The sequence below is a fragment of the Cornus florida genome, unplaced genomic scaffold (genome assembly GCF_030987335.1).
Source record: "Cornus florida cultivar Cherokee Brave unplaced genomic scaffold, ASM3098733v1 CherokeeBrave_3.0.0_Hap2_Chr08, whole genome shotgun sequence".
Classification (NCBI taxonomy): domain Eukaryota; kingdom Viridiplantae; phylum Streptophyta; class Magnoliopsida; order Cornales; family Cornaceae; genus Cornus; species Cornus florida.
The window spans coordinates 70146001-70173577 of NW_026775578.1; the positions used below are offsets into that span (position 1 = coordinate 70146001).

At 35.4% G+C, this 27577-nt stretch overlaps 1 protein-coding gene across 3 annotated transcripts; it reads right to left on the minus strand.

The window, feature by feature from the left end:
• Positions 1–1835: 1835 nt before the first annotated feature.
• LOC132271976 (peptidyl-prolyl cis-trans isomerase FKBP53-like) lies at positions 1836–16454 on the minus strand. 3 transcript variants are annotated; one of them, XM_059773494.1, is made up of 11 exons: positions 16304–16453; positions 16099–16172; positions 15233–15387; positions 14857–14969; positions 13281–13638; positions 12866–13069; positions 8746–9013; positions 3168–3255; positions 3044–3085; positions 2904–2952; positions 1836–2318 (listed from the first exon to the last, which is right to left on the minus strand). In XM_059773494.1, exons 1-11 carry the CDS (start codon positions 16314–16316, stop codon positions 2237–2239), a joined length of 1446 nt encoding a protein of 481 aa, XP_059629477.1. In that variant the 5' UTR covers positions 16317–16453; the 3' UTR covers positions 1836–2236. The 3 variants fall into 3 exon arrangements, with proteins under 3 accessions (XP_059629477.1, XP_059629476.1, XP_059629478.1); XM_059773493.1 differs by having other exon boundaries at positions 15149–15387; XM_059773495.1 differs by lacking the exons at positions 1836–2318; positions 2904–2952; positions 3044–3085; positions 3168–3255 and adding an exon at positions 3287–3585 and having other exon boundaries at positions 15149–15387; positions 16304–16454.
• Between the last annotated feature and the right edge of the window lie 11123 nt (positions 16455–27577).

Consider the following 27577-nt stretch of genomic DNA (forward strand, 5'->3'; position numbering starts at 1 on the left):
TGTTTATTTTATAGAAAGAACCAGAACCATTGTTTCCTTTTAAACGAACTTCAGTAACTGTTTGGTGAGTAAATAATAAGTCAACCAAATCATTTAAAAAAAAAAAAAAATAGATTACTTAGTTTATTCAGCAACTGATTTTTGTTTCCGTTTATTATTTAATATAAATGGTATTCCAAATAATAATAATAATAAAATATTTGGAAGGTTATAAAAAATATATAAATAAAATTTTTAAAATATTATTAAAACAAAAAAAATCATAGCCATATTACGACGACTTTTTTAAAAAAAAAAAATTCAAACAATTGAACGCCATTTATTTTTCCCTTCTTTTTCTAAAAGCAAATGTGATTTGTTTTGCCAATGAAAATAATAATAATAATAATAATAATTTACCATTCAAATAAATAAATAAATGAAATAAAAGCAAATGTGATACTTTGCAAACTGCGACTAAAGTTACTAAACTTTATGCGAACCGGTCATTATTTTGTAGAGTAGGTGTTTTTGACCTCCTATTATATCCTTATAAACCCGGTTTAATACGTCCATCTCATTTACATCAAAATTTGGTATGAATTGTTGAAAGAAAATAATTTTAGTCCTTATTTAGGTTTAGGATTTTGTTTTTTTGGCAGGAATATTTTTATCACATTGTATAAACTTATTCATTCATCTTGGCAAAATTTGATGAAAATTTAATAGAAGAGAATGAATTTTTGAAATCCCTTTTTTGGATGGAATTACGAATGAAGCTGGCGTTATTTTTCATAAGCAGAAAGGCATCAAATAATAGGTGGGACGCATTCCCTCTCATGATCTCATCTCTTATAATTTATTAATCCTTCTAGTCTCTTCTAATTTAATAATCTTTCTTTTTAATTAGTTAATTTATTTTTGTCAAAGATGTGGTCTCAGGCACCATAATCCACAATCACTTGTATGCAATCCCCCATCCCACACTCATTTTCAGGTAATATATATATATATATATATTTTAGTATTTGTTGTCTAGATTAAGATCGAATACAGAAAATTAATAAATAAATTATTTTATAAATTTTAATATTTTTTTCTACATAAATATTTTACCACAACCAAACACCAGAAAATAAAATAAAAAATAAAAAATTCTAAAAATATTTTTACATCCAAACAAACCTTAAGGCTCCTTTGTTTTGATGTAAAATATTCTTTTTCGAAAATATTTTTCCTTTTCAGGTAAAACATTTTTACTTTGTCAAGTCTACGTCCAGGTTGAGATCAAACACCATAAATATAAAAAAATATTTTCTGAAAGATAATTTACGTCCAAACAAACAGAGCTTAAATCCCAGTAAATTTTTTTAAAAATAACCATAAGTACTCCAAAAGTGTACCCCAAAAAAAAAAAAAAAAAATCTAAAATTTACATCCAGACAAACCTTAAATCCCAGTAATTTTTTTTTTGAAACAACCATAAGTACTCCAAAGTGTCATGCCTAATTTGATTAGCATGGTTGTAGAGAAAGGAGTGCATGGTGATGGTGCTGTTGGACACACTATAAACACAGTAAAACTAAGTAAAAGACTAATAGTCAAGCACCAAACAGATCTTCATTAGGCTTTTGAGCATTTGCATATTTTATTTTGGTTTAAATCATTCTGCCTATGAAGTTGTGACAGACTTGTTATCCACCTTTCTTTCTTTTTTTCCACCCCTCTTCAATGGGAATTAACACATTTCAAACAAAGAATGTGGCACATATAAAATTTAACTGGAAATAGAGTAAACGAGCCCAAACCACAGATACGCCAGTATAACAAACTAGCATTTCCGCTAATAAACAAAGTGCTTAATCAGGATTTAGCGACGCATATATATTGGTATCAAAGATTGGATCTTTCTTTGCAAAAGAGCTCCTCCAAAATTTAATCAGCACAATTTCTCTTCTCACTTCTAGGAAAATTCTCTATTGCAACACGCACAGATAAACTCCTAATACCATTTGGCTGCATAAATGCACCAGCCTTTTTCTCAAAAACCCTTGCCCACATAGTCACATGACCATTATTCTAAAAACAATTCCAAATGTGGCAAAAATCAAAACCGTTTTTCTCATATAAAACAACAAAAAGGAGAGTGTTCAAGATCCATGCTTCCACCTCCTGGTTTGCACAAGCATAAATGCATTCCAAAAAGGAGCAATAGAGAAGATAAGAGGGAATATCTCACAACATTAGAGGAGGTCAATCAACGAACATCTACTAACTCAACATCAAAGAGCAGCCATGAATTTGGTGGTATAGCCCCACCAGCACCACGAGCTCCATATCTGCAATAAAAAATTAAATTTTCTAAGAGGAAATAAGCACTATATACATATACATGCACAAATTTACACACATACACACACAGAACAATATGAATTTGGGCATCCCCTGTATACTCAAGAAACATCCCAAAATGAAGGATAAACTGGTCCCTACTAAATCATGCCATGTTAATTAATACAAATGGAATTATTTAATTTTGCCATGTCCTCCACTAAGAGAGAGTTCCCATTTGTACAAAAGAAGGAAAACAAAAAAGATTGGGGGCCAAAATTGATATATAAATGCTATACAAGAGTTTGGTCCCCAAGCGCTACAAAACCACCTACAACATATATAAATGCTATACAAGAGTTTGGTCCCCAAGCGCTACAAAACCACCTACAACATGGGTTTATGGGAAACAATAGCAACTGCATACACCATGGATGGTGGAATCGTTAGTCTTTTTGCTACGAACCTAACTATAATATGTGTTTAAGAGAAATAATAAAAACTGCATACACCATGGATGGTGGAATCGTTAGTCTTTTTGCTCCGAATCTAACTATAACACATGTTCAAGAGAAATAATAAAAACTGCATACCCCATAGCAGGTGGAATAGTTAGTCTTCTCTTGTCTCCAACACGCATGCCTGGTTGTTAGATATACATAAAATTGCTATAAGTTCGAAGAACATATGAAACAATTAATCAAAAACCAAGTGTTAGCCATCATAAAATTACCGTTAACCCCGACGTCCCATCCCTTTATAACTTCTCCTACACCTGTAAGAACAATATGAAACAGTTAAAAGCAAATAACCAATCAGAATCCTGCTTGTCCATATGTTTGTCTTTATGACAATACCTAGGCGAAACTTAAATGGTGCTCTGCCAACATTAGAGTCAAATATTTTCCCATTCTTCTTCAGCTTGCCAATGTAATGGACGCTGACCTGAGAACAAATAAGTTTTTTGCCATTCAGGAATGCATAGCACATTATATAAAATTTGAATTGTAGTAGAAATTGAAGACAATCATATTAAAATGTTATAAAAATTCTCTTGAAAGTAATATATCCTTCTTTTTCCCCATCAGTTAAAAGGTAATTAATGCAGTTATTTTTTCATTCTCGTATTTTTGCAATACAATCCAAACCAGTGGGAAGAACTCAACTTTTAAGAATGTCAATCACTTTGCTTCAAATTCATGGACATCCATGTGCATCAGGCATTTTCCACATGTAACTGCTACACTTTGTGATATTTTAGCTCAAAAGGAACACCTGCATAGTATCATGTAACACCATGGCTACCAGGGGTTTCAGATGAAACTTTTACTGTATGATATGTTGGCTCAAAAAAATCTTGCAGAATATCATGCAGCACAATGCCCCTTTTGGCACAGACAAGTTCATTAAGACAATGCATCAAAAATATCACATGGATGTTTTTGCTTGATTGCACAAGACCACACAAATTCATGTTGATAAGCGCTAAAATGTGTGCATTTAAGCCCCTAATCTTGAGTATATTAGGACCTTATTCTATCTTATTTTCCCGCTTTAGCCATATTTTATATTTTTCCCCTTTTCAGGTGCTTAAAGTTGAAATGAGCTAACTAAGCTGAATTAGAGCCTTGGGAAGGTCAACCACAGTTTTGGTGAGAAGATAGAGCATAATGGAAGCAAAAGTTGCAAAAAATTTCATCTTCGATCGATCTAACTTCCAGTGTGATCGATTGTACCTGTGATCGTTCCAAACAACTGCTATGATAGATCGAAGCTCTTGTCCTTATCCCCAGAAAATTTCCATCCTCTTCGATCGATTGAACCTTCCTATGATTGATCGTAAGTTTCGATCTTATCCTCATAAATATTCTTGTCCTTATCTGCTTAAATATCTCAGCTCTGTCCTCATCCCATTTATGCGCCATGCTTCAATCGATTGAACCAACAGTGTGATCGATTGAACTGCCTCGAAAACCGTGCAGAACAGAATTCAAGCCCGATTTCAGGTGTGCTCGTGGTGCAATCATTTGGAGGTCCTAGAGCACAAGGTCTAACCATTTGGGGTGTCATTTGAGCTACCTATATAAGGGAATTAGCCCTTTTTGACAAGGGTTGGACATTTTGGAAAATGATTAGGAGGATTAGATACAATTTTGGGACTCTCTCTCTCTAATTCATACACACTCTCTCTCTAGGGTTTCAACCAAGAAGAAGAGGAAGATGAAGCAAGTCATGGGGATTGATCTTGGGCTCTTCTCTACCACATCCACCTTCTCCATGAGTGGCTAGTCTTCTCCTTAGGGCTCTCTTAGGGCTTGGATGAGCCCTAAGCTTGTAATCTAAACTCTTGTCTTTCAACTTTTGGGGATTTATACATTGAAATTGATGCTATAGTCTTGTGTAATGAGAACTTGGTTCTACCAAGGTTTTATCCATTAATTCTCTATGTTGGTTGCATGTTGTCTTATGTGTAATTGATTGGGAATTAATCTCTACACTATATACCTTTACTAATTGTATTTAGTGATGGCTATGCATGGTACTTATTGGATACATTTTCAATTAAATTGATGGAAAAAAGGCTTAGGCTTGATAGGTTGTTCTACACCCTAGTTTACTTCTTGTTAGGTAGACAATTTATTATTGCCTTTGATAGTCCATGGCTTATTATTGCAAATTGTATTATCCTCTTGATTAATGTGTGCAACACTTGTCAATTAGTTTGATGGATTATGCTAAATCTTGTTGGGTTGTTCTACACCTTAGAGTAATTGTAGTTAGGTAGACAATTCATGCTTGAATTTGATAGTCCATGCTTATTATTGCATTTTGTATTAGCCACATTGTGATTACAATATTGTTTCTCCCCATTAGTTGAAAGCATGTTGTTTAGTGAATGAGCTTAGTGGTGATTCCTATGCCCTAAGACCTCTCCTCCATCTCTTAAACCCTACTTCACTAGCTTTAATTTGAATTGCATGTTATTAATTTTACATTAGTTTAATCACCAATCACACTCTTTTTCAATCTCACGTCCACTAATGTTGAATTAGATTCCATCCCATAATCCCTAAGGACGATCCCTTCTCACTATACTTCATAGTATAAGTGTTTAGTGGCTTTTATAAATTATAAAAGTTGATGCCCACTTTGCACATTTCTTTTATATTCTAAAATTAACACATTTTTGTGCACACACTAGGAAAGAGCATCACATGTCGAGTGTAATGACTTTTCACCCAAGGAATCCACATTCTAGTCTTCTCTTGAATGAAGTCCCAGAACAAATTACATTTAGTGGCTTCATCAATTTCAGACACTTTTCTAAATCCGAAACCCCCTTCAGCTTTTGTACTAGTAACCATTTTCCATTTCAACAAGTGCAGCTTCTTAGAATTCTTACTACCCCCATATGTAAATTCTCATCATCCTTTTTAAAACAGAAGCAATAGTCATTGGAAGTTTGAAGGCATTAAACCAGTAGAGAATGATTGGATATATCACTGACCTGATGAGCTCCAACCTACCAGTTAAAGATAAATTTAAGGATCCCCATCCATTGAGATTAGCAGCAACCTTATCAATCAGAACCTTGCAGTCTTTCTTTTTTAGGTTTCTATCAATCATAGGAAGACCTAAGTAACATTCTGTGTTTTGAAAAAATATGTTAGAAGTCAGAGAGTTTGGCAGCAAATGTTGAATTTTGAGTTGGTGATGGCCTTTCCTTGAAATTATTTTTTAGACCCTTGGGGTGAAGGCTTCATTATTCCAACACTTCGGCCATAGAATTATTAGACAGTTTGATCTCACCCAGGTAGCATTCATCAGCTCTGTTCGGCAGAATGAAAGATGGGGTTAAACCAGTTTTCATGGAGGAAGGAGTTACTGAGATCTGGGATCAAATTCCTAATGTCCCTGTGAAACCTGGTCCTGATAGGATAAGGTAGAAATATGGAAATACTTCTTGCAAGTCGTTCTGGAAACATTATAGGTCTGAAGCTCCCAGAAAGTATTGGTCCATATTAGTTTGGAATGGGGGTAGGCCTGCAGCAAGTGTAACTATGGCCTTGAATAATAAGCTGCCAACTCTAGTACAGCTCATGCAGTTTGGATTTGGTTGGTAGATTTATTCAACTAGTGTGAGATGTATGATTTTGTAATTGGCTAATTTCGGTGTCAAAGCATGTCCGGTCGAGTTGTAATTTTTGTTTTACTTCGAGTCTCAATGACGGAAGCGGAACTACATGTGCAAGCATGTTTCGATTCGATGAGAACATCATATTAGAGAAGGTATGTGAGTGAGGACACATTCCACAGTTATATTTTATTTTAAGTTGGATTAGTTTGCATTTAAGGTTTTTATGTTTAAAATAACAAAGCGAACAAGTCCGACCGGTCCAACTTTTTCCCACCGGTCGTACTTGGCCAATTCCAGATGAACAAATTCCAGAGTGCAAACTGTCAAAGTCCAACCGGTCCCACTTACTCTGACAGTTGCACTTTACGAATTTTAAAAAGAAACTTTCAGTTTTGTTAGAATTCAACTTTCCTTTTTTGGTTAAATCCTAGAGAGAAGTCCTTGCACGACTTGTGGCTGTTTTTCTAAATTAGGTTAGGACTCTAATACCTATATATACTCTCTTTCCCTTGTGATTCATCACAGCTTTTGAGATTACAATTTTTGCAACTTGAGAGAGCCTTGTGAGAGTAGCTTTCACAGAGAATCATATTGATTTTTCTATGTGCTTGTTTTCATTGAGATCACATAATAGTACACTTGAGGGAATTAGGATGGTGTTCTCTTTCTGATCGGAGTACAAGCATATTGAAGATTCAGACAAATTCTGTTCCTAGGTTTGATTTTCATTGATCTACAAATCATTGATAGGAGGATTCGATCGTGCTACGAAGGGAACATATCATTCGAGGAGTTTTCGTATTCTACACAACTTGTCTACAAGGATTGAGGAATAAACCTGAAGTCGAGAGCGTTTGGATGAGTCGCAAAGCCAAAGGTGTTCAACAACTAGGCTTTGGTAGAGTGGAAAGGGTGCGAGCCTGAGTCAGAGTCTATTGTATTTTGCTTCAAGATAGTGTATCATTTCGCTCGATACTGCAAAAGTCTCCGTGATTTTCTACTGATTGGGTTTCCACGCTAAAACCCTACTGGAGTCATCCCAAACTTTACTTTATTTATTACTTGGTGGGTTTGTTTTTAGATTTATTTCGGTATAATTAAAATAAGCAAAAATTAAACAAAAGTGCGAATTGAACCTATTAACCCCCACCCCCCAACGTAGCGCAACTCACAAGTGGGGAACTGTGGGAAACTTTGATCAAATGGTGGACTGGTTTGTTTCTCAATCCTTTGTGAAGCCTCATTGCGGAAAGATGCTGAGTTTAATTTTCACTTTCACTATTTGGCAGCTATGGTGTTCTAGGAATAAAAAATTACATGACGAAGTGGTGGTTAACACTACTCAACTTACTAGACAATCATTTGGAATGTGGCTGATTCTCTGGGCATGCATCTGCAGGAATTGGTGGGACTGTTCACCATTTGAGTTCTGGTTTTGTGTTAGTTATAGTTGCAGGAGTTGGTATCTTGTCAATGGGCTGTGTGTCTTGTCATTTTGCACTGTTAATCCTTTTACAGGATTCTTTTCTTTGTTATTTTTTACTGCCACTCCTGGAAATGGGGTTTCTTAGTCTTGTTGTTTTAGGGTGGCTTGCTTCTGCATCCCTACTCCTTTGTTCTTTTGTTTTGTTAATAAAATGTTTGTTTAGGGAAAATAGAGAGAGAGAGAGAAATATATCACATGGATATCTAATTTTTTTTTTTTTTTTTTATCTTTTTTACAGCATCGTTTTTCAGTCAGGGAGATGGGGGGTAGGGATGGAGCCAAAATATTACCTAGAACATGGATCACGATGATACACAAATGAGAAAGAGGTATGCTGCATACTCTAGATGTGGTTGGTAGAGGTAGTATTTCCATAGATGCTATAGCTGGTGTTTAAGTTGTGGTCATTAATTCTTTGGGAGCTCTCCCCTCTTGAGCGTCGTTAATGAAATCTTACTTAGCAAGAAAAAAAGTTGTGGTCATTTTAGCATGGATATGTTTTTCTTCAACTCTGAGATGACAAATCAAAGAAGCCAGTTTATTAAAGTGCACAATTTGTCCACAATTGAGGATATAAATTATATCGTAAAAAAGACAAATGCATTGAGCTACGCGAATATCTATGTCCCTGTAAGAAGATTTCCAAAATATAGTGTTTCATATGTTTGGAACAAGACAAGAAGGAGGCTGTGATTAATAAACACGACATATACTAAAACTATTAAGGGCCTTTAATATATTTATGAACTCCATCCTAGCTACAACTGAAAAATTCATGCAATATTCAACTTAATGAACATAGAAAAATCACCTTTTTCCCAAGATTAGCTCTTATTCCATCTGGTTTACCCATTGCTAGCTCCTCAATAACCAATCCGTTTGGAAATGTTCTTACTTGAAATGGCTTGGCTTCAGTGTTCCCCTCTATCTCCATTGTGGATCCATTCTCACCTGTAATAGTTTGCTCCATATTTGCATTTACTCCACTCTCCTGTTTCTTGCTCTTTCCCGTTTTCTTCTTTTTCTTCTTCTCAGGGGGATTTTCTTCAGGAGTTGAGTCAACATCAACATCAATGCTTCTGAACACATATTTTACAAACAAACAAACAAACAAAAAACCATGTAACTAAGTCAAACATCATTATACATCATGTTCAACTTGACTATAATACTTCTACCAAACAAAAGAAATAAGCAAAGTCGGTCACAGGGGAAGGAAAAAAAAAAAAAAGATAGCAGATTTAATAACAGTCCTATAGATCCATACAACATAGCAGATTTAATAACAGTCCTATAGAATTTTCCTTTTAGCCTATGCGTGATTCTTTTATCGCATAAAATCCAACTAACTTGTCCCCATTTTGTCCAACCAGCTCCAATTCTACTAGTTATATCACTATCTATCTCTCCATCCTTTTATATTATTGATCCTAAATAACAAAAGTGGTTGTTGAGTAATTTTCTAATTTTGAAGTGTTATCGTTACATTATCAATGTCCAAATTTTTATTGAATTTACACTCTCTATACTCGATTTTAGTTCGACTAATTCACAATTTTTTCGATTCTTTCTCTACACTTTTAGCTTGAAATTTTGAATGCTAAGTACTCTTTAGATATCATCGGCAAACATCATGCATCCTGGGATCTCATTTTGGAATTCTTTTTTAATCTAATCTAAGATTATTGCAAATAAATATGGACTTAATATCGATCCTTGGTGCAATCCTACGTTTATGGGAAACTCACTAGCGTCACGACATGTGGTATGAACTTTGGTTTGTGTATTTAGATAGATATCTTGGATACCTTTTTATCATTTGTAAGGGAATTTGTTTTCTTTGTAGGGCCTACCAAATTATCTCTTGGGACCTTATCATACACTTTTTCTAAATCTATAAAAACTATATGTAAATCTTGTTGCTTACTCCTACATTCTTCAACTAATTGTCCAAGTAGGTAAATAGCTTCCATTTTTTTTTTTTTTTTTGATAGGTAATAGCTTCCATTGTTTATCTCCCTGGCCTGAATCCGAATTGGTTATCGGATACCGTGGATTCTTTCCTTAGTCTTTGTTCTATTACCCTTTCCTATATTTTCATTGTGTCACTCATTAATTTAATTCCTCTATAGTTGCAACAATTTTGTATATCCACTTTATTTTTGTAAATTGGTACCATTGTGCTTTTTCACCGCTCATTTGGCATCATGCCTTATTTTAGGATGTTGTTAAACAACTTTGTCAGCCACTCGATTCATACATGCCTAACATTCGCCAAGCTTCCATGGGTAAATTATCCGGACCTACCGCTTTATTACTCCCCATCTTCTTAAGTGTGTCGTCGACCTCCTCATTGGTGATTTTATTTGTTATTCCCATGTTAAATTCATTTCTTTCTACTTCTTCTCTAGGGTATTCCTCGTTTAATAGATTTTGAAAATAATTCTTCTATCTAGTTCAAGTATCACTTTCTTTGACCAGTATTGTGTTACCTATATCCTTAATACAACTAATATGATTCAAGTCGTTAGTTGATCTATCTCGATACTTTGCTAATTTATAAATACATTTTTCGTCGTCTTTTCCACCTAGTTTTTCATATAGGACATTTAATGAGTTTTGTTTAGCTTTACTTACTATCCTCTATGCTTCAAATTTGAGTTTTTTCGTCCAAGTCTTCTTGTAGCTTACTTTTTGCCATGCTTTAAACCTTTTTCCTGTTTTGTTCAATTATTTGTTGCACTTACTCCACCACCATGTCCCCTTAATGAATTTCTCACCTTTAGTCTTGCCCAAAACTTCTTTCACCTTATTCCTAATATAATTTGCCATTTTGAAACACAAGTTATTTACATCATTATTCCAATCCCATTGCTTTTCCTTTATGCTGCGTTTGGCGTGCAGGAATGGAATGGAATGGAATGCAAGTGAGAATGGAATGAGAATGGGAATGGAATAAAATGGCCATTCTCATTCTATTGTTTGGTTGTAAATATGAAATGTGTAGGAATGGACTGATAATAACCATTCTATTGTTTGGTTGGACCAACTTAGAATTTAGAATAGAATAAATTTCAAATTGAATTCTTCAAAATATCCCTTTTAGTAACAAATAAATTAAATTAACAAAATAACATTCTTCTATAATTTTTTTAAAATAAATGGTAACAGTGGCGGTAGTGGATGGTGGTGGAGGTGGAAAGCGGTAGTGGTGGTGGTGGTGGTGGTGGTGGTGGTGGAAGACGGCGGTAGTGGTGGAAGACAACAATGGTGTTGGTGTAAGGCGATGGTAGTAGTGTGGTGGTGGAAGGAGATAGTGGTGTAGGTGGAGGTGGTAGAAGCCAATGGAGGTGACTGTGGTGGTGGTGGAAGAAAGTGGAGGTGGAGGTGGCGGTGGTGGAAGGTGGTGGTGGTAGTAGTGGAAGGCTGTGACAGTAGTGGAAGGTTGTGGCGGTGGTGGTGGAAGGCAGTGGCGGGGGTGGTGGAAGGCAGTGGTGGTGGAAGGCGGTGACGGTGGTGGTGGTGGAAGGCGGTGACGATGGTGGTGGTGAAAGGCGGTGGAAGGTGGTGGTGGTGAAAGGCGGTGACGGTGGTGGTGGAAGGCAATGGTGGTGAATGGTGTTGATGGTGGTGGTGGAAGACGGCGGCAGCGGTGGTGAAAAGCGGTGACAGTGGTGGCGGAAGGCGGTGGTGGTGGTAGAAGGGGGTGGCGGTTATGGTGGTGTAAGCTTGGTGAGGGTGGAGAAAGACGGTGGTGGAAGGTTGCGGTGGTATAAGGCATTGGTGGCGGAAGGTGGTGGTTGTGGTAAAAGGCGGTGGCAGTGGTGGTGGTGGAAGGTCGTGGCGGGGGTGAAAAGCGATGGCAGTGAGTGGTGGTGACTGCAACAAAGAAAGGCGGTGTCAGTGGTGATGATGGTGTAAAGTGGTAGGCAGTGGTGAAAGTTGGTGGTGGTGGTGGTGGTGGAGGTGGTAAAAGGCGGTGGTCGTGGTGGTGGAAGGTAGTGGTGGTTTTTGGACTTAGAACATGAGGGTTTTTGGGAAGTTGATTTTTTAAAAAAATTACTTGGGAATGGAATGGTCATTCCATAGGTTTAGTTGTGAAATGGATTTTCATTCCAATGAAATGGCCATTCCCACTTTAAATTGCATACCAAACAAAGGAAAGGTTGGAATGGGCATTCCATTCCATTCCATTCATGCACACCAAACGCAGCAGTATTTGATCTTTAAACATTGTTGCCTTACTTCCCTTTAGTTGTTTCCACTTAATGTTTTTATGTCCTTTTTTCGCTTTTCTATATTTTAACCCCTTTAATTAATGTGTCTAAAATTAGTATGCTGTGTTGGTTTGTGAGGCTCTCTCCAAGATCATTTTACATGAGGTCCATTCCCTTCTTCTATACAAGCAATAATTTGTATTTTACTTATTCCACTTTTAAATGTTAAGAGGTGTTCTTCTCCTTTTTTTAAAGGATGTGTTAGGTATAGCTAAGTCATATGCTTTTGCAAAGTCTAAAAAGCATACATAGGGGACCATGAAGTTCCAGACACCTAAAAGCTTATAAATGATTTCCTGCCTGAGTGTGTAGGGCAGTGAGGAAGGCCAATATTTTCATCTTCCAAACAATGTCGTCCTTACATCAACTCTCAGGCTGTCAACCTTGCGGAAGATTTACCCACAGTAGACAAGCACACAGAGGAGTAAGGGGGGCTGCAATTTATTCTGAAAAGGGACTAGTAGAATGGAGAGAATATTGAAAAGATAATGTGGTTGACTTCATATTGCTGTAATAAGTTAATTGGATTGTTATTAATGGGATGGTAAGTAAGGTCAGAGAGTAGATTCTCATCATTTGTAACTATAACATTTTGGTTTTTTTTTTAATTATTATTATCTCTAGGAATCTAAAAGGGGGGATGGCAGAACTCACTTCTGAGTGGTTAGCTTCTCATCATGTTCCTTTCCAATTGGTAAAGCCTGATCAACATCCAAACTAGCCGCCACCTCAGTCTGTGTATCATATTCCTCTCGACCTTCTAGTTTCTTCTTTTTATTCTTCTTCTTTCTCTTAATACTGTTTTCAACAATTTCTTCAGTTGTTGCAAGTGAAGAATCAACAAGTTGGACAGTTTCCCTGCTTCCAAGAAATGAAAGGAGAATAAATCAAGATAGACAAATGAAAGAAATTGAACTACGCATTCTCAAGGTTAACCCAACCAGGGAATAGAGCTCCGTGCATACAAGTACAGACAAGAAACAACTAAAAATGAATATGTAGCATCAAGCAACAAATATGTAGTCACTTGTTTCAAATTCCCATTAAATAGTGTGTGTAGATCTATCACCTTGCTTCTTCGCGATTTCGAACAACGGCATCAACTTTTCTTTTTAGGCTTTTAAGACTACAAGGATCATCTTTTGCTTTGTTTTGCTTGGGTTCCTCATCTTCTTTGTCATCTTCCATTTCTGTTTCTTTTCCTTCAGCATTCAGAACATCAGCATTGCTCTTACGGGGGGAAGATATTGGAAAACCATCTTCATCTTCACTTTCCAAGACTGGGACACCAGTACCACTCCTGACAACATTTTGTCTTTGAGAGTTGCCTTTAACAGAGGCACTTAACTGATGTTTCTTCTTTGGTTGTTTAGATATACCATTCTCATTAGAAGGTTTCTCATCATTCGGTATCTCCTTGGTTACAGCTAATAGGAACCAACAAAATTTCATTAGCTAAAAAGAGTAGAAGTTAGATGCTGACAATGAGGACCCAATAAAAATTCAAAAATTCTTTTGAATTGAGAGAACATATATGGTAGACAGCAGAAATTTAGTAAAAGTGATGCACTGATGCTTGCAATGTAAACATTCAATTTTATGATTATAATAAAAAAGTTCATAAAGTCAATAGTGGTGGGGGTACTTTAATATAAACACACCAATTTCACTCAAAGCAATTTTCAAAATTTTCTTGCCATGCACTCTTATATTCACCAAATTTAGCATCAGCAGAAACTTTTTGGTTATTCATTCAGATTTTTTTAAATAATATTAGTAATAATAACAGTAGTAATAATAACAGACTTAATAGTAGTAGGGGTGGCAATATTTGACACGACACACTAACACAACTTTAACACAACATGTGATAAGAGGGGTTAGGGTTGGTTTACTCGTGTTCGGGTCATAATCATGTCGGCCCGAATTGAGACAGTAATTAAACATCTCGAAGCCATGTTTGACCCGTGTCATGTTCATGTTAGAAATGACCCGTTTAACTAAACATGTCACGCTCGTGTTGTAAATGATCCGCTTAACTAAAATTTTAATTAAGTATGTCTTGTTGTGTCATGTCAAGTTTTGACCCATTTATTAATCAGGTTACATGGGTCATGTCGAGTTACATGTTTAAAAATCGTGCCATGTTCGTGTCAACCCATATATATAACATGATTCCCATGCCGTGAAACGACACAACAACATGGATTGTCACCCCTATAGTGGTAGTAAAAACAATTGTAAAGATAATATTCATACTTTCTTTAAAAAATATGACAAAAAAATAATAATAAAAGGAGCTATAATTGCTGAGCTCTTACATAATTTTCCCAATAAAAAACCAAACTCTAGTGAAGTCAGTTGACTACTTGGGCCGAAATCTTCAACAAACTTAATTTTTCCTGATGCCTAATCTAGATTTCTCTCACAAGTTGTAAGTATGCAAGGAACTCAAACAAAGGGTACAACAAATAGTGACAAAATTTTCCAGTAAGCAATATCATGTAAATAACAAATTCAACTTGGTACCGTCCCACATAATATCTCATTAGAAGGATAAAATTTGTATAAGATACAGCACAGAACCCTATATTTGTATGCTGTTTGAAATCATGTGAAATGCATATAAATTTGAAGAACTATACCTCCATCGTCAGGTACAGGTGAGGAAGGGAACATGTCGAGATCACCATCAATAACGCCATCCCCGTGTTTATCTTCAGTATCATAGTCATTCGATCCATTGCTATCAGTCTCACTTCACATCATAGTTAAGGACATATAAAATAGCATAAAACAGATTACAAACACAATCACAGAATTACATGGACATTTATAAAGAAGTCTAAGATTAAATTTATAAAGAATAACAAGAGTGATAAACCAGTTGAACCAAAAAAAAAAAATTACTGCTTAAAAAAAAAAAAAATAGGATACTATTCAGGTATTGTAAAAGTATATTTACTTTCACCAGAAAAGAAACCAGATAGATGAACGCTGCCAGGGCCAATAAGTTTGAACCTTACTAATTTATGCTCATCAAACTCAAGATTCAATGGGCATGTCACAGTTCTTTTTGGCTCCAACGAACATATGTATACTGGTTCCCTATCTTCTACATAACATTCAACCATGCTCCTCTCTGTTGATGAACGACTGCCAGCGTCTAGTATTGCCTGTATCATCACAAGGTACCGAATGTCAAGCATACCAACCCAGGTCCAATTTCAAAAATTCTGAATAGATATAGCAAAACTGAGTAAATTTCAAAACTCCTAAAATAAATTAAAAACCAAAATTCCATTAAATTCAAATGATCTAAATTTCCAACTGCATAAAAAAATAAAATCTTAAATATGCGGCCATCATCAAATTTCTAATTTTCAGGAGTAGTGATCATATAAACATAATTTCTGACCTGAAATGATCATATCACACGTAAAAGAGATGAATAGACCCTGATAAGTACTTCCTTAATGAAAATTCAAGTAACTTCAATAAAGAAGTGCTTAATAGCTTAACCACTACTGAACTTTTAGATCAATTTCTGGGTCCACAAATTATCCTCACCGCCAAGTTCCAAAAAATCCTTGAAACATACTTATAACGCCAATTTTTTTTATAAAAAAATGAACAATATCAAACACTCAATATTTACAAAGACAACTAAAATAAACAGTATCAAATAACTCAACTCCAATCAACAAAACCTTGTCCCAGCAAATCCAATATTAAATTTTTACGACCTATATTATACTAACTTTGAGATATAAAAATAAATGATTCAAATAAAAACATCAAATCTAGAAAACTGTCAAAACCTTAAAACAATCTCTCTCTATACATACACACGCATATATGAATTGTTTTGAGCCGTGTAAACAAACCTGAGATATGCGAAGCCTTCCTCTTTCCCCATTGTGCAAATAAATGTACGGTCTGTCCGGTTCTAATACTATTCCTGATAAAAAAATCACAAGGATATATATACATATATTGATGAAAACAAATTAATAACTCTGTGTTTGGCTGCTGAGAATCGTGTGTAAGAAAATGCAAGAAAATAGAACTTCTGATGCAAAACTAACTTACCCCAGAACGCCATTACTGAAGTGGAATTGCAGGTTTCTCTAAAACCCTAGAGGACCATTTGGGCTCTCTTGCTTGTTTTAAGAATATTTAGGTTAGGGTAACCGTGGTCTCCTGGATGCATAAGACCGTAATCAAATATTGACACGTGGATAAAAATTGTGAGCTTTTCCCACCCCACTTTTTATAGAGTACCGTAAATGAACGGAGCTCGGACTCGTTTGTTTAATAAACGAGCCGAGAATGTTAAGCTTTGCTCGTCAGCTCGTGAATAGGTTTATTTATATATATATATTTACTATATTTTAAAACTTAACCCATTTATAAAAAATCAGCCCAAATCATTTAGTGTGTATATATATATATTTTAAAACTTAACCCATATATAAAAAAATCAGCCCAAATCATTTAGTGTGTGTGTGTATTATGTAGCCAAATTATAATTTTGGTATTTGGAAGCCCATTAAACAAGCAAAGTCCAGCCCACTAACCCAAATTATAGATTCATCTTGGCCATTAGATTAAGTTTACAATATCTTAAAGGTTATATACAAACCCTAAAGTCGTGCTACAGGTTTCTCCAACCCCACTAGCACTGTAACCAAAATCCTCATCTGCAACGAAAATCCTTTCGATACACAAATGTTCTACTCCTTAGGCGACATTAAAGTTAGGTTTCTCTCTATCTCCTTCTCTATTTCTCTCTATAACTTAATATTCTCTCTATAATGTTGTTGATGAATCTGGTGAAAGAGACTATGAAGGCTAGAGGAGATGAGGTATTGATTTGAACTTGAATGTTGATTCGAAGGTGTTAATGCGGTTTTTGTATCCAAAAATGGTTGATATAATATAGATATTGTGATACCCCTCGATTCTAAAGTCACGGGTGATCAAGTCCGAGCACAGATCCGAAGGATACCAGACAATTAATATGTAAATAAGCACGGAATACAAAAATGAAATAAGAATAAAATAATAAAGCTGAAAGAATTCTAAATTAAAAAATTCTCAAAATTATATAATTGAAATCTAATAATCAAAAACCTCCATTAATTAAACAACTCGGGAATCCGTCTTGTGGACCCCTATTAAAATCCCAAACTGAAAAGGAAACAACTGAAATAAAATCCAAAGCTAAACATAGAAAGCAGTCATATGTAGTCGGAGGAATGAGTGACTGTATTTATTCAGCATGATCAAGCTCTAAACCTGGAACTGACGAACACCTAGAAAAATATAAGAGTGGGTCAGACCCACATGCAAGTTCAATCCTATTACAATCCATACAGAAACCCGATACGCAGATACATCCTAAATAGCTCAACAATAACTAAGTAGTCCATATAGATATAGATACACACTATAGGACGTTCACTAGCCCACAGTTCTGTCTCAACTTGAGTAGAAGGTAACATGCAAATCGCACGTAACGTGGTCATGTATACCTACACCTACCATGGAACAACAACTAGGTCTAGTTATCCATCCTAGGCGATATATGCACCATAATCATGATCCTGAGACTCAAGCTCATATCATGGTATCATAATCATATATATAAATCCTTCCTAATACAAAATATAAAACAAACATCCGATATGTCGTTTAACTGTTTTAGTTGACAAAACATGAATCCATGTAGGATTTAACTGTTTTAATTAATCCATTCCGTATGTATGAATAGGTAAGAATTAACGTTTTGATCTAATCTATCCCTAATATATCACCGTCCCATACCGGTGCATATAATGCATATAATCCATAAAATGATGCACACTCATTTGAACATCAAATACATCCAGAGACAAACATAATAGAAGTCAGATATATACAAGAACCTATTATGCATCCAGTATATGATTACAGTCGTATAACCTCCTTTTAAACTGCTAGAGTAATGATAAGCAATTTAAACTATCCATATCCATATAATTAACATAACAGAAATCATAATCGTTTATCAATTAAAATCCATGGCTTGTTATAATGATAATCAAAAATATAAACTGAGCACATTATACCAAAATCCCAAAAATAATTTCATACTAGTCCATTTAATTTGCTAAAACAAAACTAGCAATTAAATCTTCCACAATCCTTAACAGCATGCAAATTAATGTATGAATTTTCATGATGTCCATTTAATCCTCAATTATGAACCCATAACATGATATAACGATACTCAGAAGTATAAATTGAGCACATAACATTCAAATTCCAAAAATATATTCCTATTAGTCCGTTTAATTTGCTAAAACAATCACTAGCAATAAAACTTACTTATTCCGTGACAACATGAAAATTAGTATTTAAATTTCATGAATTCCATTACCACAGTATAAACCAACATTCCTGGGTCTTAAGTATGTTCTATACATTATTTAAAAACCCCCAAACAAGTTTCAGAATTATATTTTAGCCCCCTATCATCAGAAAACCCCAAAAATGCACCCATACGAGTGTTACAGCAAGGGAGCCGGCAGCCGGCTCTCACACCTCTGGAGCCGGCTCTCCCTCATGGAGAGCCTACTCTCTCACATAGGGAGCCGGCTCCCTCCATTAGGGAGCCGGCTCTCTCCCTGAGAGCCGTGCTACTTTTCCTCTGTTCCTCTTCTTCGCTTCCGGTAAAGTTCAAGTCCTCTGTCCCATTTTTTAAAAAAGTTTTTAGGATCCAATTTAAGTCCTAAAAGTCCTAGAAACTCCTCAAATTCCAAAACAAATTGCTTGACAAAAATTTAAAATATAATCGAAACAGTTTATGCAAGAAAAACAATTTCAGTTAATTAAACATAAAATAGTTTGCAGTCTGATATAACATGCATCAAACATCCGTTTTAAAGTTGGAATTAATTCCTGGAGACTATATAGCATACACAGAACACAGGTTTAAAAGAAGGAGTTAGAATAAAACTTGCCTTCGGTTTCAGTTTTGAAGCATTAAACCACCGTCTCTGAGTTCCAACAAATCCCAAGACTGTTCTCCTCCTCTATTGCCTCTTGGTTCAACCCACGAGCAACACCCTTTCTTTCCTCCTTGAGCCTCTCTATGTTTTTCTCAAGTTTCTCTCTCTTTTCCTCTCAAATCCCTCTCTATTTCTCTCTGCCTCATAGTACGTGAATAGGGTTCTAAAACCCTTAGCAAACACCTAACTTATATATATGTAGGTTTCTGTAAAACCTACTTCTAATTCCAACCTAATTATAAGTCGGCTAACATAACTTCATAAAAGAAAAACCCTAAACCTAAACTATATATGACACATATAAATTATAAACCAATTAAGTCCACCTAAGCATACACAGAATTAAAACAAATAAATCATACAAGCTATTAAATAAAACAAGTCAATTAAATCAACAATTAACCAAATAATTAAATTAAATAAAAAATTAAACAATGAATTTAAATAAATACACAATTACAATTAAACAATTAATTTAAATAAATACACAATTAACCAATAAGCAAATAAGCAAATAATTCAATGAAAATGTAATAAAATCTTTAATTAAAATACTGAAACTATCCTTTTAAAATTAGGAATATTACATATATATATATATATATATATATATATATATATATATATATGCACATATACGAGCTCGAACTAGCTAAACTAAGCTCGCCCAAGCCCGAACCGGGCCGGAGCAGCTCTATGGCCTAGGCAAGCCAAGCCCAAGCAAACTAAAGCTCGGCTTGGCACAACTCGGCTTATTTGCAGCCCTACTTTTATATATGTCCAAGACCCTTTCGGTTTGGATCCAACGTGAAGCGGTTGGTCCCCATGCTTGCCCGTCTTTCCTATCTAAGGAAGACTCGATACCTGACCCTGAACACTTCTGTGTGGTGGCATAACACTGGATTAAGAATTGGGTTTACTTTGATACCATTTGTCATGGGTCAAGTGTTTCGTGATCCGACCCACAAACTTAAGCTATTTGATAGTACTAACATGCAACATTATATCTCAAGGGCAAAAATCCTCTCAAATGCACCTCTCACTGAAGGTTGTCCATGGAGGGGTTAAATGCTGACATGACATCTTAAGTTAAAATGGTATTTACTAGACTCTGTATAATACATGTTACTTATGAACTATTTTTATACAATATATTTTATTCAATTTAGTTTGACCGAAATTGAAATTTCCCCCCAAAAGCTTGAATTTCTTTTCCCCAAAAGTATTTTATATATTTTCCTCTCTCTCATATCTGACGACGGCTGTTCCAATACGCCAAACTAAATGTAGTGAATGTGTGGTTCAAGAAAAGCCTTTTATGTCAAATTTAAATTTATAAAAACCACTACAAACACCACTACTAACGTAGCAAGAGTGAGTAGGGATCGTCCCAAGGGATTATACGTGTTGGAATTTCAACTTCGACTCTAGCGTACCAAATGATTGCAAAAGAGAGTTGGGTTGGTTGATTACTTCTAGAAAAGAATTAATTAAAATGCAATAAAAATAAAACTAAGTAGAGATAGGGATTTAAGAGATGAGAAGAGAAGACTTAGGGTGTTGGAATCACCACTAAGCTTGTGTAATTAACCACTTGCTTTCCATTAATGGGGAATACATTATTGTGAACAAAATTGGTTCGACTAGCAAAGGTGACTCAACAAGTGTATAATGTCTAAACAACATGTGAAAGGCTACAATATATCTATTGGAAGAGGAATATATTGTCTAGACAACATGTGAAGAGAACAAAATATCAAATCAAGTCATTAATCCTTCATTAAGCTCAAAATTCCATTACACCACAATATTAGAGCATATGCTTCTTGCATTCAAAAACATAGAACATCAAAGAACAAGCATGAATTGTCTCCCCATCTAACACTACACTACAAATACACTACTAGCATGAAAATAAACTAAAGGAGAGGCACAATCCATCAAGGAATAAGTATGAACCATTAAGAGACAACAAGAGCATTCCATTAAGCACTAATGTCTAGCCATCACTAGATTCTCAATCAACCACACATAGACATGCAATTAATATAGAAAAACTAGTGTAGAGATCAATTCCCCAAATAATCACACATAAGACAACATGTAATTAAAATAGAGAATCAATGGAAGAATTAACCCATATGAATCATGTGAGACATAATTCCTAATTTAATCACACATAGACATGTAAATAAACTAGAGAATTAATAGGAAGAATTAGACCATGGAAATCATAGAAATATACCAAGATTCATGAAATTCACAAGGCTAGAACACTAATCACAACAATATATATAAAAATCCCCAAAAATAGAAATACAAGGGTTTAGATTACACAAGACTTAGGGCTCATCCAAGCCCTAAGTGTAGATCTAGTCAATCATGGAGGAGGTGGATGTAGTCATGGAATCAAGCTCCAAACATGGCTCTATCTTCTTCTTCCTCTTCTTCTTCTTCTTCTTCTTTGAAGCTCTAGAGATGGAGAGATAGTGGATTTAGAGATGTGTTCTTGAGATGTGCCTCCACTTCTCTCTTTTCTTCTAACCCTAATCTCTAACTTTTCTAGAGAGAAAAATAAAAATTACAATGTAGAAAATAAAATGATAAAAAGCCTAAAGAAAATCCTCTTTTACAAATGGGTCACTTCCCTTTATATATAAGGTCCTTTTCTTAGTCACTAAGTCTAGAATATATGCCAAAAAATATCTAATCCCGCAACTTTTTGGTAGGTGAACTTTTGGGCGCGCACGGAAAAAGTGATAGCTTGCTGCCAACATGTCTAGTTCGATCGATCCAACTTTTTTCAATCGATCGAACTTATTTTTCGATCGATCCAACTTTTCTGATCGATCCAACTAAAAGTTCGATCGATCCAACTTTTTCTGCGATCCATCCAACTTTTCAGCTTTTCAGTATCAGCTTCTTTTTGCTCCAAATCAGCCTCTTTTTGCTCCGGATCATCGCTAAGACTTAGTTTGACTCCAAAAAGGCCTTAAGAACTCATTTTTAGCCCATTTTAACATTATTGACCTGAAATAGACAAAAATACAAATAAGTACTAAAACGGGTAAATAAGATAGATAAAGGTCCTAGAATACTCAAGCTTAAGGGGTTTAAATGTGTACTTTTTAGCGCTCATCACACCCCCAAACTTAAATATTGCTAGTCCCTAGCAATGAACTACGAAGTAAGGAATGAAATGAACAACTAAACAACTATGAACTAGAAAGCAATAAAATGATAGCGCCACTTTCGTAGGGAACACGATTGCATTTAACATATGCAACAAGTCTTTTAAACCCCTAGGTTACCCCTAGTGGACGAGTGAAGTCTCGTGAGGGTTTCCAGAAATGATACCCACAAACATTAAGCTCATTCTTTCAAAAGAGGCACCAATATTACAAACAAGCATTGGGAGAAAACTACCTCAAGTATGCAATTTTTCAACCATTTCCAAGTAATCTCTCAAAATCTCAACATCAAACAAGCAAGCATGGTCCTCCACACATCAAGAAAATGATCATGAAAATCGAAACAAGTCTAGAATCCATGTGAGAGGTCCGGCATCAAGTGTGTTGCTATCTTAGCCAACTAGAGAAGTAATCACATCCTTACCCTCAAACTAGCACACAAATCTAGTACCGATCATCAAGATAAGAGAGTGGACCTTTTATTAAAGCTTTATTCTTCTAGGTGCGCTTATTCTTTTCACTCTATTTTTTTCTTCTTCTTTTTTTTTTTTTTAATTTTTTTATTGAGGATCAAAGATGAAAATATTGTGCAATGTGTTGATCTCTTAAGCTTTCTAGAAGATTCATGTAGCGAGCTTTAGGTGAATGACTCCCAAACCAGATGGCTTTAGGGCATTAGGTGTTAAGACACCCCAACGGACTTACAAACTCAAATCAACTAGGCTACAAATCAAGACAACAACCATCTAATCATTTCCCACTTCTCGCCTTTTGGGAGAAGTCCTCACTTTTATTGCTTTTGCAACTTCTTCTTCTTCTTCTTCTTTTTTTTTTTTTTTTTTTTTTTTTTTTTTTTCAATTATTAACCTAGAGTTTGGGCCCTCCACCTTTCGGCGCGAGAAGTTCACTGCTTGATGAGGCAAGAATCCCGGCTACTCAATGAAAAGGGGTTGTTATCCACCTTTATCAAGAATGAAAACTTTCAATGCACTACTAGCCCAATTGGGATATAACCAATTCAATAATCAACAAAGCATGTACCCCACAAATGAATGCTAGTGTGCACCGGTGCTAGTGTAGAATCCTAGAATGAATCTCAAAACAATCACAAATTCAGGATGATGTGGACCACAAATGCAAGTAAGATATCAATCTTTTGAAAAATTTACTCCTAAATGGCATCCTCAAGGCATACAAGGAGTATTGGACTCTCAAGTCAAGTAATTTTTAAATTTTAAGTAATATAGTCCTCAAAAGATCAAAATCATAACTAACATCAATCTCAAATCTCAATCATGCATTTAAAGCTCAAATCTTAAGTAGAATGCAACAAGACGCCTTACCCCCAAACTTAAACCGCACATTGTCCTTAATGTGCAATGAGAACAATGGAAAAGATGGAAAGAGTATACCGTAGTGCTGTAGACATGAAACCCAGTCATGATCCAATTCGAAAGACGTCTCCCCCAAACTTGGAATCAACAACCTACTTGAATAACCACATTAGCAAGCTCACATCAAATATCAAATGGGATAAGAATAATCAAATCAAGCATTCTAAGGCAATGTAACACATGATGCAAGAGAGACATAAGATCAAGCCCTAACTAAAGCATAAAGTATGCATGACTACACATAAGGGCACAATGATGAATCTTTTTATAATTTTCATTTAATGAAAGCAAGTATATACAAAATGCAAGAAAAACAAAGAATAAAATGTATGAACAAAATATAAAAAGAAAATTAAATAAAGCAAAATGTAATGAAAGAATATGTTCAATGTAAGAAATGAAAAACAATATGTGCAATGCAAGAAATGAAGAGGAACATGTACAATGCAAAAAAAATGGAAAGACTATGTACAATGCAAGTATATACAAAATTTTCTTACTTCCTTTTTTTTTTTTATTTTTTTTTTTTTTATGTGTGCAAACATGCAAAGAAAAATGAAAAATGTAAGAAATATGCAAAATGGGTGCTAAGTTTAACGTCTCTAGCAAGATGGAATGCTTCTTTGAAAAATCGTCTTTTTTTTTATTATTATTATTTTAGACAAAACAAATATGTACACAAACAAAAACAAAAATAAAAAGATAAGTGAATAAAAATAAAAATGCAAGAAGTAAAAATGTCAGGAAATAAAGAATGCAATTTATTTATTTATTTATTTTTTTTTTCTTCTCGAAATTAAAAATTAAAGTTAAACAAAATATTTTTGGAAATAAGATGAAAGGAAATAAAATAAAAGAAAAGAAATATTATTATTATTATTTATTTATTTATTTATTTATATATATATATATATTTTTAATACCAAGATAGAAGTAACTAAACAAAATAAAAGAAAAATAAAAAATAAAATAAAATAAAATAGAAATAGAAATAGGAAAAAGTCAAAAAGTTAAAGGGTCAAAGGGGCAAAGTTGTGATCGATCGAAGATGAAGTTCGATCGATCGAACATAGCTGTGATCGATCCGAGATGAAGTTTAATCGATCGAACATGTAAAATTTTGGAGATCCCGAGAGCATGCATTTTGGAATTTGGATGCAGGTCCAAAATTTTTCTAAGTGTTGGGTGCAAAATGAGAGCTGGATCGATCGAGTCCATAGTTGGATCGATCGAACCAATGTTCGATCGATCGAACCAAAACTTGGATCAATCGAAATTATGCCTAAATGCTCAAAATGACTTGAATGCTCATGCAATCCCTTACTCAGTTCCTTCTAATGTATATGAACCACAAAAACAGTATCTAGACTTCGCAAGAATCAAAATGCAAGATAGAAATGAGGGAGGAATAGGGTTTTGACATCCTACGAATTTCGGTGCTAGTCTTTAACGTTTCTAGCAAGACCTAGGGTTCTTTTAACCCTGATCAAAGATCTTGCAATGCATCCCCTCCTTTTTGGGATGAGAGATGTTTTGAGTTCCACCCAACAAATGGTTCTTGGAAGAACTTGTTGGATTTAACTCAAAAGATGTTTTTAAGTTCTTATCAAAATCTTCATCAATATGTTCATACACCGGGTCAATAAGATTTACAGCCTCTAAATGTCTTTGAAAGACTTGACCCTCTATGTATGGTTTTAATCTTTGCCCATTCACCTTGAAGATGTTCCCCTTCTTCAAGTCTTGTATCTCTACCGCTCCATGCGGTGCAACTGAGATAATTTCATAGGGACCTTCCCACTTGGTTCTCAATTTGCCGGGAAAGAGTTTTAACCTAGAGTTGAAAAGCCAAGCTTTTTGACCGAGTTCTAAGGACTTCTTCACAATATGCTTATCATGGAAGGCTTTGGTTCTTTCTTTGTAGAGCTTGGCATTATCATAAGCATTGTGCCTTAGCTCTTCCAATTCACTCAATTGAAGTAGCCTATTCTCTCCGGCTTTGGCTAGGTCAAAATTGAGCTTTTTAACTGCCCAAAAGGCTTTGTGTTCTAGCTCAACCGGAAGGTGGCAAGGCTTCCCATAAACAATTCTATAAGGGGACATGCCAATGGGAGTCTTATATGCCGTCGGGTAAGCCCACAAAGCATCATTTAGCTTTCTTGACCAATCTTTCCGGGTGGTGTTAACCGTTTTCTCAAGGATATGCTTAATTTCCCGGTTAGACACTTCAACTTGTCCACTTGTTTGAGGATGGTAGGGAGTGGCTATTTTGTGAGTGACGGAGTACTTAAGAAATAATTGCCTCAAGAATTGATTGCAAAAATGCTTTCCTCCATCACTTATCATAGCCCTTGGCATACCAAAACGAGCAAAGATATTGGATTTAATGAATTGAATGACCACGAAGTGATCATTCGTTTTGGTAGCACAAGCCTCAACCCACTTAGAAACATAATCAACGGCAAGAAGAATGTATTGATAACCATATGACATAGGAAATGGACCCATGAAATCAATGCCCCAAATATCAAAAATTTCAACAACCAATATATTGGTTAATGGCATCATATCTCTTTTAGACATTGTTCCCATCTTTTGACACCTCTCACACGACTTGCAAAAGTTGTAGGCATCACTATGAATAGTGGGCCAAAAGAGCCCACTTTGAAGAACATTTAGGGCGGTCTTCTTTGCACTAAAATGCCCACCACATGCAAGTGTGTGGCAAAACGCTAGGACACTTGGGATTTCACTCTCCGGAATGCATCTTCTCACAATTTGATCGGGACAATAGCGGTATAAAACAGGGTCTTCCCAATAGTAATTCCGGATGTTGGCAAAGAAACGATTTTTGTCGTTCTTTGACCAAAAGGTTGGAAGCTTGCCTATTGCCAAATAATTCACAATATCAGCGAATCAAGGCATTATTCCATTTGAGACTTGAAAAAGTTGTTCATCCGGGAAGGAATCATGAATTGGAGGACTAGGGAAAGGCCCTATTTGTAATCTGGAAAGATGATCAGCAACCACATTTTCGGTGCCCTTTTTGTCCTTGATTTCAAAATCGAATTCCTGGAGGAGTAAAATCCATCTAATCAATCTAGGTTTTGTTTCCCTCTTTGTTAAAAGATGTCTCAATGCAGCATGATCAGAGTAAACAACAACCTTAGATCCTAGCAAATAAGAGCGGAACTTATCAAGAGCATATACTATAGCAAGTAATTCCTTCTCGGTAGTGGAGTAATTCAATTGAGCTCCTGAGAAGGTTTTGCTTGCATAGTATATGGCACAAGGGAGCTTACCTACTCATTGGCCCAAAACTGCCCCCATGGCATAGTCAGAAGCATCACACATAATTTCAAAGGGCAAAGACCAATTAGGAGGTTGCATGATAGGAGCAGATGACAATGAAGTGCGCAATTTATGAAAGGCGTCTAGGCATGCTTGATCAAAGACGAAAGGAGTATCCTTGGCAAGAAGATTGCACAAAGGTCTAGCGATTTTGCTAAAGTCCTTGATAAAGCGGCGATAGAAGCCGGCATGACCTAGAAAAGAGCGAACTTCCCTCATCGTTAAAGGTGGGGGTAGTTCAGAGATGAGTTCAACTTTCGCCTTATCTACCTCAATTCCTCTTCTAGATATGACGTGACCCAAAACAATTCCCTCTTAAACCATGAAATGGCTCTTTTCCCAACTAAGAACAAGGTTTGTTTCACGGCATCTTTT